We start from the raw sequence: 15046 nt of genomic DNA, 5'->3' as shown, positions 1-15046 counted from the left end.
TGGTTCGGATCCCTGTACTGGCCAGTTGCCAAAAAAAATGTTCTAAAGCTGTAGTGTTTAAAACATTATGGTACTGATACAGAAATAAAGAAATCATTAGAGGAAGAGGAGTGAAGCCTCTTGGAATTTAGTATGTGGTAACTGGCTTCTCAACCAGTGAGGAAAGGATGGCTTACTTAAGAGATAATTTTAGGAGATAAATAGGCTAACCATTTGGTAAACAACAAAGCTGAATCCTTCCTTCACTCCTGATTCCAGGTAGATTCAAGATTAGACATAACTGATTCCAAGTGGATTCAAGATTAAACATTATATTGATATTGGGTTTTTTGGGGGGGGGGGGGAGTTGGTGCCTGGCAGGAACAGGAATTCTTGCATCTTGGTGTTATAACACTGTGTTCTAACCAACTGAGCTAACTGGCCAGCCCTAAACATTATACTGCAGTAATAAAAGCAATAGTACCCCCAAAAAAAAAATAGGTGAAAGTTTTTATTTTTTATAGTCTTGGAATGGTAAAAGACTCTGTAAACAAGGTACAGGTTATTTTTTGTATTATAAGATAACATCAAAAAAAGTGAAGGGCTGTACTGGCCAGCTGCCAAAAAAGAAAAAAAAAGTGAATGGATTCAACCAACTGAGAAAAAATAGTAGTATTTCAGCTCTCATATCATGTTGATGTTACTGATCAAAAAAGTTAAATCTTATTTATCTTATTAGTAAGAGAATCTGTGTCAGTAAGCAATAACAGAAGTATAAATGGCCAATGAATATTGAGAAGGATGCTCAAAAGCCCCCTTATTTAAGTTAATGCAAATCAAATAATGCTGCCATTTAACATATTAGATTGACTGTGTTAGAGATTATGGGGAAATGTACAGTGTTATTTGCTATTTGTGGGAGTATAACTTTTCAGGAAATCCTCTGAATCACAGTTTAACGTCTGTCATGAGAAAAATGAGCATTCAGTTTAATCCAATCTGACGGAGCAATTCCACATATAATTGCTTATCCCACTGATTCTCAGGATTCCAGGGACTGCGTAGGCTAATTAATGGGCCCGACTTCAGACATAATAAATCATATTTTTTGTGAGTGGCTCATGAATATTAGCTTAATAGTTTCTCTTCATGATTCTCCTTGCATACTTTAAGGGCGTGGTTAGCTCAGTTGGTTAGAGCATGGTGAAGTATGCAGATAATATTACATACATGTTTGAAAGACTAATGGAAAAATAACTGAATAAATAATTACAATAAATCACTATGATGGTACGATAGAATACAGTGTAGTTTTGTTTGTTTGTTTTTGGCAGCTGGCCGGTATGGAGATCTGAACCCTTGACCTTGGTGAACTGGCACCATACTTTGACCAAGTGTGCTAAGTGCCCAGCCTGTTTGTTTGTTTGTTTTACTGGCAGGATGAACCAGGTAACACAATGTTAAATGTTAAAGGCTGACTGGTTAGTTCAGTGGGTTAGAATGTGGTTCTGATAACACCAAGGTCCAGGGTTTGATTCCTGTACTGGCCAGCTGCAAAAAAAAAAAAAAAAAAAAAAGAAAATTATTTTTAAAGAGAATGCTTTGAATGTGAAAACATTTTTATTGGTAAATGAAAAAGCAAGTCACCGAACAGGATGCATAACATAATTATGTGTTTAGAGGAAATGTATATTTGTATGTGCATAATACAATATCTGCAATGATAATACTAGTTTATTAGTGGATATTTTTAGAGGGACAGACTTATGCCTGTTTTTTTATGACTTTCTTATACAGCTTCTTTAATTTTATTTTTTATGAGCAGTTCTTATAATAACACCTATTCAAGGAAAATCAAGAACCATGCTCTTTTAGAAGTTGTATGTGATCACTGAACTACAGTTTGATACTAGGTTAAGTAAATTAATTTCAGTTAGTCTAAACCTTGTTTGGCTAAAGAATATCTTAAATTGGGCTTTTCATGGGAGGCCTCAGTGATTTGAATTGAAGCTACATTAAGTAGTATGTTTTCTTACAGTGAAAACCATTTTATTGTGATAGCATATTTTTCTAAGTTGTATATTCATAATAATGCTTTTCTCTTAAGAACCTTCAACAACTAGTAGTGCTTCAAATTATCCAGATGTATTAACAAGGCCTTCTCTTCATCGGAGCCATCTGAATTTCTCCATGTTGGAATCTCCTACATTACACTGTCAGCCATCTACATCTTCGGCATTCCCAATTGGCAGTTCTGGATTTTCCCTTGTAAAGGAAATTAAAGACTCTACCTCTCAGCATGATGATGATAACATCTCAACTACCAGTGGTTTTTCTTCAAGAGCTTCTGATAAAGGTATTCTTGGCATTTCATAGTAAATAATTTTGGTAATAAAATTAAATTTCACGGGACAAAGTTTTTTCTGACTTAGCTGTAATTTTCATTTTCTGTTTATAAAGATCTGGTAATTGGTGCTGTTACTATACATTACATATTTCTGTTTCAGATATAGCTGTTTCAAAGAACACTTCATTGCCACCTTTGTGGTCCCCAGAAGCTGAACGTTCTCATTTGCTCTCACAGCACACTGCCACCAGCTCAAGAAAACCAGCATTCAACTTGTCTGCCTTTGGAACACTTTCCCCGGTGAGTACTAACTAGATTGGATTTAATCACATTAGTTATGAGTGTTTATTGCTCATAATTTATCGTTATGTTTCTTTGCAGTCACTTGGGAATTCTTCAGTCCTTAAAACAAGTCAGCTTGGAGACTCTCCTTTTTATCCTGGAAAAACAACATATGGTGGGGCAGCAGCTGCTGTAAGGCAGTCTAGACTACAAAATATACCTTATCAGGTTGGTTTGAATAAGAGAATGGTTTATAGCCCTCTTCCCCACTTTTTACTAGACAACTACTAGTACTAGTAGATAATAAGTGACTACTTACCACTCAAAAAAAAATAGTTTTAATTGTTCTTTGCTAAAACAATAGAACTGTGGATTACATTTTTTCATTTAGGGCATATGGATATTACTTTAGGCTTAAGTAAACATTTTGTTGTTAGATTTATGTGTGAATCTTAAGAAGTGTGAAGGTTAATTTCTTTTTTTTAATGAGGTATAAATTACACATAGTAAAATTTACTCATTAGAGTATTTGAATTTTTTTTTTTTTTTTTTTTTTTTTTTTGACCGGCCACACCGCGCTCAGCCAGTGAGTGCCCCGGCCATCCCTATATAGGATCCGAACCTGCGGCGGGAGCGCTGCTGCGCTCCCAGTGCCGCACTCTCCCGAGTGCGCCACGGGGTTGGCCCAGAGTATTTGAATTTTAATAAAACATACGGTTGTGTAACCACTTCTGCAATCAAAATATTTAAAAAAATTTTTTTTTTTATTATACATATTTATGGGGTACAGAGGTGATTATCAGTATTTATGTACAGTATGTGATGATCAAATCAGTTTTATTAGCATATTCATCATTATGTATCATAATTACTCTTTGTTTTCCTTACCCAATTACTTCCTAAACCCACCCCCCACAATCAAAATATTAAAGATTTCCATTACCCCAAAACATTACCTTATTACATCTTTGTAGTCAAGCCCTCCTCCAGTACCACCCTTGAGCAACCACTGATTTGTTTTCTTTCCCTGTAGTTTTGGCTTTTCCAGAATGTCATATAAATTTACTCATGTAGTATGTAGCCTTTTGAGTCTGGCTTATTCCGCTTAGCATAATGCATTTGGGATCCCCTGTTTTTCATATACTAACAATTAGTTCCTTTTTATTGCTGTGTATAGTATGGTTGTAATATAGTTTATCATTCGCTAGTGAAAAGGCACTGGGTCATTGCCAGTTTTTGGCAATTACAAATAAAGCTGCAGTGAACATTTTGAGTGAATGTTGATTTTCATGTCTCTTGGGGTAAATACCTAGGAGTTGGATTGCTGGGTTATATGTGTATGGTAAGTTCACAATAAACTTTATGATAAACTGCCAACTGTTTTCCAGCATAGCTAGTACTAGTTTGCATTCTTGCTAGTAACGTAGGAGAGCTCTAGTTGTTCTGCATCCTTGTCAGCACTTGGTGTTGTCAATTTTTTGTTTTTTGTTTCAGCCATTCTAGTAGGCATGAACTCATGTGGTTTTAATTTGCATTTCCCTAATGACTAATGGTGTTGAGCGTCTTTTCATGGGCTTATTTGCCATCAATATATCTTCTTTGGTGAAGTGTCTGTTCAAATCTTTTGTCCATTTTTAAATAGGTAGTTTTTTTATTAATGAGTTTGAGGGTTCATTTTTCAGGTTATAAGTCATTTATCAGATGTTTTGCAAATATTTTCTACCATTCTCTGGCTTGTCTTAGCACTGTCTTTTGAGGAGCAGAAGCTTTTACTTTTGATGACATCTTTTATGATTTCATGTTTTTGGTGTCATATCTAGAACATTTTTTGACTAATCCAGTGTCACAGAATTTTCTCTTATGTTTTCTTCTGGGAGTTTCAAAGTTTTAGGTTTGAATTTAAGCCTGTGATTCATTTTGAGTCAATTTTTGTGTGTGGTATGAGGTATGGGTCAAGGTTCGTTTTTTTTTACATGTGGATGTTCAGTTCTAGTTTGTAGAAAGGATTATACTTTGCCCATTGAATTGCCTTTGCACTTTTATCAAAAAGCAGTTGACTATATACATGGTTCTACATTTGGACTTGCTGTTTTTTTTTCATTGGATCTGTATGTTTGTCCTTTTGCCAACACTGCAGTGTTTTGATTTATGTAAGTCTTAAAATCAGGTAATGTGAGTCCTCCAACTTTGTTCTTTTTCAGGCTTGTTTTGGCTTTTCTAGGTCTTTTGCTTTTCCATAAAATTTTTAAATTAGTTATTGGTTTCTACAGAGTCTGCTGGATTTTGATTGGTATTGCATTGGGTTTAAAGATCAATTTGGGGAGAATGGACATCTTAGCAAAACGGAGTGTTCCAATCCATGAACATGGTATATCTCTCCTTTTAGGTGTTTCTAAAATTTCTTTCATCAGGGTTTTGTAGTTTTCAGCATATATACCTTGAATGTATTTTGTTAGATTTATACCTAAGTGCTTCATGTTATTTGGTATTAGTCAAGAATAAATATCCTTGAATAGTCTTTTCAATAAATTGAATCCGTGGTTAAAATACCATCCAGCAAAGAAACCTTCAGTCTCAGATGGCTTCCTGGTGAGTTCTACCAAACATTTAAGAAAGAAATTATACTGATTCTACACGAACAGTTACATATAGTAGAACACTTAATACATATAGGGAACACTTTTATGAGGTAATGTTACCCTGATACCAAAATCAAAGACATTATATACAAGAAAGCTACAAACTGATATTTCTAATGAGTTATAGACACAAACCTTCTCAACAAAATATTTATAAATTGAATTCAACATATATAAAAGGAAACTACATTATAATCAAGTGGGATTTATCCTGCGAATGCAAGGTTGGCTCAACGTTTGAAAAATAATGTAGTCTGCCATGTTAACAGACTAAAGAGTAAAAACCATATGAACATCTCCATAGATATATAAAACATTTGACAAAATTTAACATTCATTCATGGTAAATTTTCAGCAAACCTAGGAATAGATAAGAACATCTTCAACCTAATAAAAGCACATCTACAAAAAATCTTTAGCTGGAATCATACTTAATGGTGAAAGACTGAACACTGTCTCCCCCAGATCAGGAAGAGAGCAGGGATGATTGCTATCGCTGCTACTATTTAACATTGTACTGCAGATCCTAGGCAGTGCAATAGCCATGGAAAATGAAATACAAGGTGTACATGAAGACATAAAGTCATTTCTATTCATAGACAATGTGCCTATCTACATAGAAAATCTGAAGAAACTAGCAAAAATGTTTCCCAGTGAGTGATTTTAGTAAGGTCACAGGATACAAGGGCAATATATAAAATCAGTTGTGTTTACATACATGTAGTAGCAGCACACAGTTGGAAATTGATTAATCACTTTAAGAACAGTCAATTTGGGCCGGCCCCGTGGCGCACTCGGGAGAGTGCGGCGCTGGGAGCGCAGCAGGGCTCCTGCCGCGGGTTCGGATCCCATATAGGGATGGCCAGTGTGCTCACTGGCTGAGCACAGTGCGGGCGACACCAAGCCAAGGGTTGTGATCCCCTTACCGGTCACAAAAAGGACAAAAAAAAAAAAAAAACCCAGTCAATTTAAGGTAAATGACATTGTTCTGTGCTTTGTCCTATTTTCAAAAAAAATTTTTTTTTACCATAAACTCAATCAATTGGTATGTCTTACTATTTTCTTGAGTACCGTAAATATTTTGTGTTTATGTTGCTATGGTACTTTTATTTTTATACATTACAGATTTTGACATTTTAAAGGTGAGAAGGTAGTACTTTCTGCATGTAGGCTTTTGGAGAGGGAAGTCTTAAGATGACAATTTATGATAAACATAGGAATGACTTTGAAATGAGTATATTTGAAGATTTTGTCTTGTCTTTAGAGTAGTCACTTGCTTTCCTGATTAGAGGATTCTTCCATACCTAATTAAAAGTAATCGTGAGGCTTATTTCTGAGTGTGTCTATGAAGGGCAATATTTTGTTATAAAAGAAAGTGTTAACTGGATGTTGGAGTTATGCAGGGTGCTTTTTCTTAAGCTCAAGCTGAATCATATTACTTTTAAAAGTTTTTATAATTAAAATAGTTCAGCATGTTAGAAATTAAGATGATGCAAGCCTGTGCTTCATAGAATAGATAGAGTATGCTCTTGCTACTTCTTTCTTCATTGCTAATACTGAGTCCTATACTTTTTTTTTCCCTCTCCCCCAAGACCTATACTTTTTAATGCTAAGTCCTGACATACCCTTAGAATTGTCCTCAACACAGGCTTCTAAATATTTGCAATTGACATTTGGGATGAAATCTATTTGCTATTCCTTCTTTAGAGTGTCAGAGCTGGGAGTAAAGATTCTCAAATTTAGTTCCATTTTATTGATTAGTGAACTGAGGCCATGAGAGGCCAGTAGACTCTAGTGATAGGACAGGCTGTCATATTTTCCTGGAGACAGAGAGAGAGAGAGAGAGAGAGAGAGAGAGAGAGAGAGAGAGAGAGAGAGTGTGTGTGTGTGTGTGTGTGTGTGTGTGTGTGTGTGTGTGTGTGTGTGTGTGTGTGTGTGTGTGTGTGTGTGTGTGTATTGTTGTTATCTTTCTTATTCTTTATTTTTTTTTTTTCCTTGGAGGATATTTTAATTTTTCTTCATTTTTGCCAAAGCCTCTAGCCTGACTAGTAATCCTTAGTGGGCACCAGATTCTTCGTAAAACTAATGTAGAATATTGCAGCTATTCTGAAAATGTAATGAATATTTGGCATCTGATAGATATTATTTAAAGTAGTAATGGTTCAATTTTTATAAACAGATTTTAAGCTGTTTATAAAAACAGGGTTATATTTTGATTGTAATTTTTTTTTATATTACTTATTGCCAAATTACTTGTTTTTGTGGTAGCCTCTTATTTATTGGAATGTTGTAATGCATTCTTGAGAAAAGGAAGTATATTTATTGCTTGTATATTAAAGAGTACTTGCCTATTCTTTATGTTATTTTTTCTAACCCCAGATTTAAGAAAGTTAAAAAAGCCATTTTTTAATATTAAGAAATATCAAAGTATTTAAATATGTTTTGTTGGTTATGTTAAATTTTGAGAAACAAGTTATTAGTATTAAAATTTTAAATTTCCATTGTAGTAGATTCTACAGTCTCTTCATTTAGCTATCTTGGAATTTACTCTAATTACATGTTATTTAATACCCAGGATAACTGATATCTTAATTCAGTTCTCATTAATTTAATGTTCTTTGATTTAAATATAAGGGATAAGTGGATCAAGGCAATGCTGGAACTTTTTACCGTTTGACTTCTTTTCTCCACGTAACATAACTGGCAATCTTTCTTTAGAGTGGTGCATGCAAGATGACTCTTTTCTGATTGTAACAGTGATTTCTCAGGCAGAGAATTTCTATAAAGGCATAAAGGAAAAAAAAATAAAAAAACTTACTGCTAATGACACCACCCAAAGATAAGTTGCTGTTAACACATTAATCTTATTTTACTTTGGACATCCATTATATTTTGTAAATATTTTCATTGCATGAAATATGTGCCTTACATTTTACTTTGCAACAAATAACATAGGGTTTACTTTATAGGCACCAGTCAGAAGACAGATGAAAGCTAAGCAACTCAATGCACAATCTTACGGTGTGACCAGTTCAACAGCTCGGCGAATATTGCAGTCTTTAGAGAAGATGTCAAGTCCTCTAGCGGTAAATTTTTAACATCATAACTAAATACAGGAGTGTAACAAAATTTGAGTTTGATGAAAAAAAATTTTAATTTTGTTATTATTTCAACATTAACAGGATGCAAAAAGAATTCCATCTATTGTTTCTTCTCCTCTGAGTTCTGTAAGTTGACTTTCAAACCTTTTTTAAAGATAAATACACACATATGTGTATGTATATATGTATAATGAAGTTTTTAAGAATTTTATGTCTATTCTAATAGTATTTTATTTTTTTCAGCCTCTTAATAGGAGTGGCATAGATATCACAGATTTTCAGGCAAAAAGGGAAAAAGTAAGTTTTCTTCAGCATTTAGTTATTTAAGATGTTGGCAGTTTTATTATGTTTAACATTACCAAGTACACAAATTGGATTTAGTTGATAATCATTATAGGGATTGCATGTTTGAAAAATAAGATTTTTTTTTACTTGGACATTGTAGCCTCCTCTGAGGGCCTTGGGACAATGCTGTGTATGTAGTAGATTCTCATTCAGCATTTTTTGGTTATTTGTTATTCCCATCTTCAGCATCTTGACAGTCTCATACCTTTGATAACTAACAGTAGGAGTGAACAAAGCTTGTAGTGTTTAGTAGTTAGAAGTTCAGTGAGCTAAAGCCCTCATTGAACAGTCATCTTTGTAAACTTTCCTCATTAACCAACATTATGTCAAATCTATTAAGTATAATAGAATTTCATTTTGACACATCACCTAGCCAAAAATACTGTTCCAAGATATTGAAGCCAGTAAAAACTATAATGTAGATTATATCCTCATACGCTTTTAGTGGATTCTATTTGGGTTAAGAGTAGCTTTAGAGGTTACTGTGGAAAAACATACTTGATAGTTTGGGTTAAAGAGTTGTCTTTTTTTTTTAGTTATATTTCTGGCTGTTTAAGTGTCCTTAAGGGAAAGCAGATTCCCATATCTTTATTTGTGAAAGTATTTATTACAACACCAAATTCTCCAAAAGTAATTGTTAAAATTATAATTGCAGGGATTATATACAAGATATTGGTAAAGTTGTAAAGCATAGTTTTTTTTTTGTTGGTTTTTTTGGTAGATGGCCACAGGGATAGAACCCTGGGCCTTGGTGTGATCAGCACCACACTCTAACCAAGTGAGCTCACCGGCCAGCCTAAATCTTTTCTTGTCTTGTGGCTGGCCAGTATGGGGATCTGAACCCTTGACCTTGATGTTTTAATAGTTATTCTTAATGAAATTCTGATGCAGAGAAGAAAGCTAACATTGAATTTTTTCTTGGAAGTGTTGCTTCTGAATTTTTAGAATTACCTAGACATTTGTAATTAGGCAAGAGGGCATCTGTTCTTAGTTACTGTGATGGGATTAATATAAGCTGTTAGCTTTTCTCAGACCCCCATTTATATCAGATTGTTTAAAAAAAAGTACATTTTAAAAATTGTGCCATGATATAAATTTTTATCAATAAAAATTTTTATCAGTGGTTGATTATCAATAACAGTTTATTAATGGGTGATAGGAAATAAAAAGCCAAAATACAGTATCATAGCTCATATTTCATGGATGTAATCTCAACAGTCTACAAAATGGACTGTCTCATTGAGTTGCAGGGTTGCACCTGTGATGAGATTTAAGAAAGAGCTACTAACTACACAGAGGCTTTGCCCTGGAAACCAACGTTGTTCCCAGCTGCTGCTGAGTGAAAGGACACTATTCATAGTATTACAATCTGTGGACAGAGTAGAACCTCTTGGCTTTATAGTGATCATACACCAACAGGATTTTTACTATGTTTCATTGTAGCAAAGGATCATTAACAAAAAAAAAACACTTGTGTGCTTAGATAATAACACCAGTTCATTTCGGAATCTGAAAGTCTTAGTGTTTTGCCAATTAGACTTAACAGTATAAGGATTTTTATTTGGCTTTTGAATAACAATAGAGGAAAGTCAATTTGGAGAGGGATTTTCTCATATTTTTTTGAATTCAAATATTTTCATAGCTAGTTTAAAAAGAACGTGCTGATTGGCAACTGAAGCAAATATAGATAGTAATTTGGAGAAAATTTAGCAATAATCAGTTTTAGTTCATATATTTAAAATTGACTCTATAAAAGCTTAGATTTGTGCAGCCGTTTCTAATATAGTACCATTTTTATGTGCATGCACATGTGTGTGAAAAGTAATTGTCTGGAATAAAATATAGTCTATCCATGAAACCATTTCAGAACTATTTGTATATATGCATATACATAAGTATATCAATAAATAAAAATATATCCTTGGTTCTTTCCTTTACTATCAGTTTTTCCTGTTAATATGTGTTTACATCCACAGGGTATTTCCCTAGGAAGTACTCATGGTGTGTAGGTCACATTTGCTGTTGTCAAATAATGTTTAGATATGAGTCATTGATATATATGAAAATAAATGTTTGTCTTTGATGTCTGTTTACCTTTATAAGGCGGACTCTCAGCACCCCCCAGTTCAGAGACTCATGACCCCAAAACCAGTTTCCATAGCAACAAATCGAACTGTTTACTTTAAGCCATCTCTGACCCCATCTGGTGAATTGAGGAAGACTAATCAAAGAATAGATAAAAAGCACAGTGTGAGTATGTGTTTATTTTCACCAGTCTTTGAATATTGGTTAGAATGAATATGAATAAGTAACATAAAATACAGGTACACTGCCATTGTAGTCTAGCAACTATATAATGCATAAAGTTTGTGAATTAGTGATTGTTGTGAATTGCTATGCCTTTAAAGTAACTGTCACTTTGATCAAATCCTAAATTAGTGCTTACTAATAAGCACTAGTATATACTCATTATCTAGATTAAATGATTTTGCTAGATTTGCTTTATCTGTGCCTTGTTTGTATTATTGTTGAACTGTCTGAAAGTAAATTTCAGTCATTGTCTTTTGACCCATAAGGACTTTGGCATGCATCTCCTAAGTACTTTCTTCTGTATTATCCCATCTAAGAAAATTATTAATTTCCTAATATTTAATATCTAGTCCATGTTCAAATGTTTTTTATAGTTGCTTTTTTTTTTTTCCTTTCTTTTCTCTTTTTAGTGGCTGGCTGGTTATGGGGATCTGAACCTTTGACCTTGGTGTTATAACACTGTGCTCTAAACAGCTAAGCTAACTGGCCAGCCCTATAACTGCTTTTTTGAACCAGGATCCAAGCAAGGTTCAGACATTGTTTTTGGTTTTGTTTTTCTAGATCCCAAACCCTCACCTGACCTCATTGGTTTTTGTTTTTTGATATAATTCATGTACCATACAGTTCACCTATTTGAAGTTTATAGTTCAGTGGTTTAAATATATTCACAGGATTGTTTGGTTGTTTAGCCATCACAACAGTCAATTTTAGAACATTTTTATTACCACCACCCTTATTCCCCCCAAATCCTGTGCCCATTAGTAGTCACTTAACATGTATTTTCAAGGTTTATCCATGTTGTAGCATGTATTAGTACATCATTCCTTTAGTTTTTATGGCTGAATAGTATTTCATTGTATGGATATATTGGATTTTGTTTATCCGTTTGTCAGTTGATGGACATTTGGGTTCTTTTCACTTTTTGGCTATGATGAATAACGCTGCTGTGAACATTAGTGTTCAAGATTTTTGTATGTGTGGATTTTCATATGTTTTCATTGCTCTAGGATGTTTAGCTAGGAGTGGAAATGTTGGGCATGTTTGTTTTTGAAGAGAGACCAGACTAGTTGTCCTAAAAAATGTCTCACATTATGGGTTTGTCTGTTTTCTTGTGTCATTTAACTAATATGTTTGTTATGTTTACATAGCATCTTACTGTTCACCTTTGCTTATATTTAATCTTATTTAACAACCCCAAAACTTTAATCTTAAAGTTGGAAGAATGGTACAGTGATTACCCATGTACTTCTTTATGTTGATTCACCTTTCATTAACATATTGTCATATTTGCTTTATCTCTCTTCATACATTTTAATTAATATTAAAACTTTAAAAATTTTGAACTTTAGATGTATAGATTTGCAAGAAAAATTTCATAAACTCCACATTTTTCTACATTTGCTTTCTTTTTCTCTGTTTTCTCCAAACAAGGACTTCCCTTACATAATGCAAAACAATAATCAAAATGAGAAACTTAACATTGGTACATGTTATCTTATCTACGGATTTTATTTAGATGTTGCTAATAGTCCCAAAAGGAAAAATTTCAAGATTATGTCTTGCATTTAGTTTTCATGTCTCTTCATCTCCTTTAGTCTAGAACAGTTCCTTGTTGGTTTTTTTGCATTACACAACATAGATATTTTTGAAGAGTACAAGCCAGTTTATTGTGTCCTGCAATTTGGATTTGTCTGATGTTTCCTCATGATTAGATTCCATTTATTTTTTTTTTTGGCAGTAATACCACCAAAGGGATGCTGTGCTCTCCTCAGTGTTTAGGAGGCACCTGCTATCAATTTGTCCCATTACTGGCGATGTGATCATTAGTTAAGGTGGTATTCTCCACTGTAAAGTTACCATTTTAGTGTTTGTAGATAATAAGTATTTGTGGGGAGATAACCTTGATACTATAAGCATCCTTTTCACCCATTAGTATTAGCATTATTGATGATTCTTGCCTGAATCTATTATTTGTAGATTGCCACATGGTGGTTTTCTAATTCTAGTGTTACTTCTGCATTTATTAATTGGCTTTCTACTATGAGGGAGTTTTTCTTTCTCTACTATATATTTACTTATTTTCATGTTTATCTTATCTTGAATTCTTACAGTCAATAGATTATAAACCTTTATTAGCATTATTTATTTTGATGCTCAAATTATTCTGTATTTTGCCTTTGAACTGGTTCCTGTATCCTTTTAATATGTCTGCATCATTTTTTGAGCGTTTTGTTGCTTTTTGATATTATAATTCAGGCTTATCTTGTTTGTTTCCTGCTCAGCCCTGTAATCAGCCATTTCTCTAAGGAGCCTTGATTCCTTTCAGTGGAGGGACTTCAAACTGCAGAGAATTATTTCAAAAGGAATTTGTTTGTAATTTTGCTCACACATTTAATAGGCAAAAAAAGATAAGTAAGAGTATTTTTGTGGTTAGTAAGTATATTAACTTGTCTATATACTACCATTTTATTGAAAGGGATAGTTTAGTGAAATTTTATATGAATAATCACTCTTGGTTATCATTCAGAAGGCAGGGTATATGTTGCAAATTTCAGGATTCCTTAACTAAAAAAATCATCAAATTCCTGATTCCAGATATTAAAAATTCATAGGAAGAAGAGTGATTTTAAGAAAATTAAAACAAATAAGCAAGCAAATGTGTTTTTTTCTAGACTGGATATGAAAAAAATATGACACCAGGACAAAATAGAGAACAACGAGAAAGGTAATGTCATTTAACATACAGCTAAACTTCTTTATATTTAATTCATAAAGTCCATATTTGATTTACATATACCTTTTTGAAGATTAAGATGATTAAAAAATAGAACCTTTACCCAAAATAATCTGTCAGCTTTTAAGATCACATTCAGCTGTATATTTATTTTCCTACTTGTGAACAGTTCAGGTTTTTAGGTTTGTTAACAAGTTATGGGCAAGAATAATATATCTATTATTTTAATTTTCTTTTTGTCAGTGGCTTTTCATACCCAAATTTCAGTATGCCTGCAGCCAATGGTTTGTCTTCTGGAGTAGGTGGTGGAGGTGGCAAGATGAGACGAGAGAGAACACGATTTGTTGCTTCTAAACCTCCAGAGGAAGAGGTAGGGTCATATTCTTAATACTCTTGAGGTTTATTAAAAGATTTGATGTGGTGGTGGTAAGGGAAGTTCTGGAGGGGTGGAGTTTTGGGAGACCCAGAGTATGAATAAGCTGCCATTGAAACAGTCCGAAAACCTAGCCTAGTACCTTAAGTTTCATGGGTATCATTAAAAAAAAGAAAGAAAGAAAAAAAAAAACCCTCATAATTCTTCAAATAAGGGAATTTGCAGTTGGAATTATTTGACCCTTAGGGTATTACTGTATAGTTTTGCCCATTTCTATAACTTACATAAATAGACTAATACTGTATATATTTTTCTCACTTCCCCTTTTCTCTTTTTTGTGTGTGATTTACGTTGTGAAAGGTAGCTATAGGTTATTTAATTTCTCTGCTATATATTTATCCAGTATGAAGATTTATCACAGTTAATCCATTCTACCATTATGGTACATTTGGGTTGATTTCTAATACCTGCTAAGGTGACTATGTACTTTTCTGTCAGCACATGTTCAATATTTTCTTTAGGAGTATTTACCTAGGAATGGAATTGTTGGATTATAGGGGATGATACATATCTTCAAATATATTAGATGTTGCCTTATTACTCTTCAGGGAAGTTTTGTAATTTAATGCTTCCACCTGACAGTAGGTCTTTATCCTTACCAGTCCTTGGTTTTGTTAATTTTTGAATTTTTGCCAGTGTGATGAATGTGAAGTGGTATGCTATTGGAGTTTTGTTTTGCATTTCTGTGTTTACTAGGGAAGGGGAGACATGTTTTCATGTGTTTATTGGCCATTTGGTTTTCTCTTTATCCATTTTTTTCTATGGGGTTATATCTTTTATCAGGAAGAGTTGTTTATATATTCTGATCATGTCTGGAAAAGATAGGGACTAATTGAGGATCGGTTAAAATAACCTTTCTGTCTGTAGGTTGCTCTG

General features: G+C 33.5%; 1 protein-coding gene across 3 annotated transcripts in view; it reads left to right on the top strand.

Annotated features, from left to right (window-relative positions):
• Window positions 1-15046, top strand: part of NUP153 (nucleoporin 153) — an 80227-nt gene that overhangs the window by 25075 nt on the left and 40106 nt on the right. For all 3 annotated transcript variants that reach the window (XM_063096715.1, XM_063096714.1, XM_063096713.1), the window contains exons 3-11: window positions 2087-2335; window positions 2487-2626; window positions 2708-2836; window positions 8217-8333; window positions 8430-8474; window positions 8592-8645; window positions 10797-10943; window positions 13676-13728; window positions 13981-14107. In XM_063096715.1, the coding sequence (XP_062952785.1) occupies window positions 2087-2335; window positions 2487-2626; window positions 2708-2836; window positions 8217-8333; window positions 8430-8474; window positions 8592-8645; window positions 10797-10943; window positions 13676-13728; window positions 13981-14107 (1061 nt within the window). The remainder of the gene's footprint in view (window positions 1-2086; window positions 2336-2486; window positions 2627-2707; window positions 2837-8216; window positions 8334-8429; window positions 8475-8591; window positions 8646-10796; window positions 10944-13675; window positions 13729-13980; window positions 14108-15046) is intronic.

Source organism: Cynocephalus volans, chromosome 5 (assembly GCF_027409185.1).
Source record: "Cynocephalus volans isolate mCynVol1 chromosome 5, mCynVol1.pri, whole genome shotgun sequence".
Taxonomy (NCBI): Eukaryota; Metazoa; Chordata; class Mammalia; order Dermoptera; family Cynocephalidae; genus Cynocephalus; species Cynocephalus volans.
This window is presented reverse-complemented; position numbering and strand designations above follow the sequence as displayed.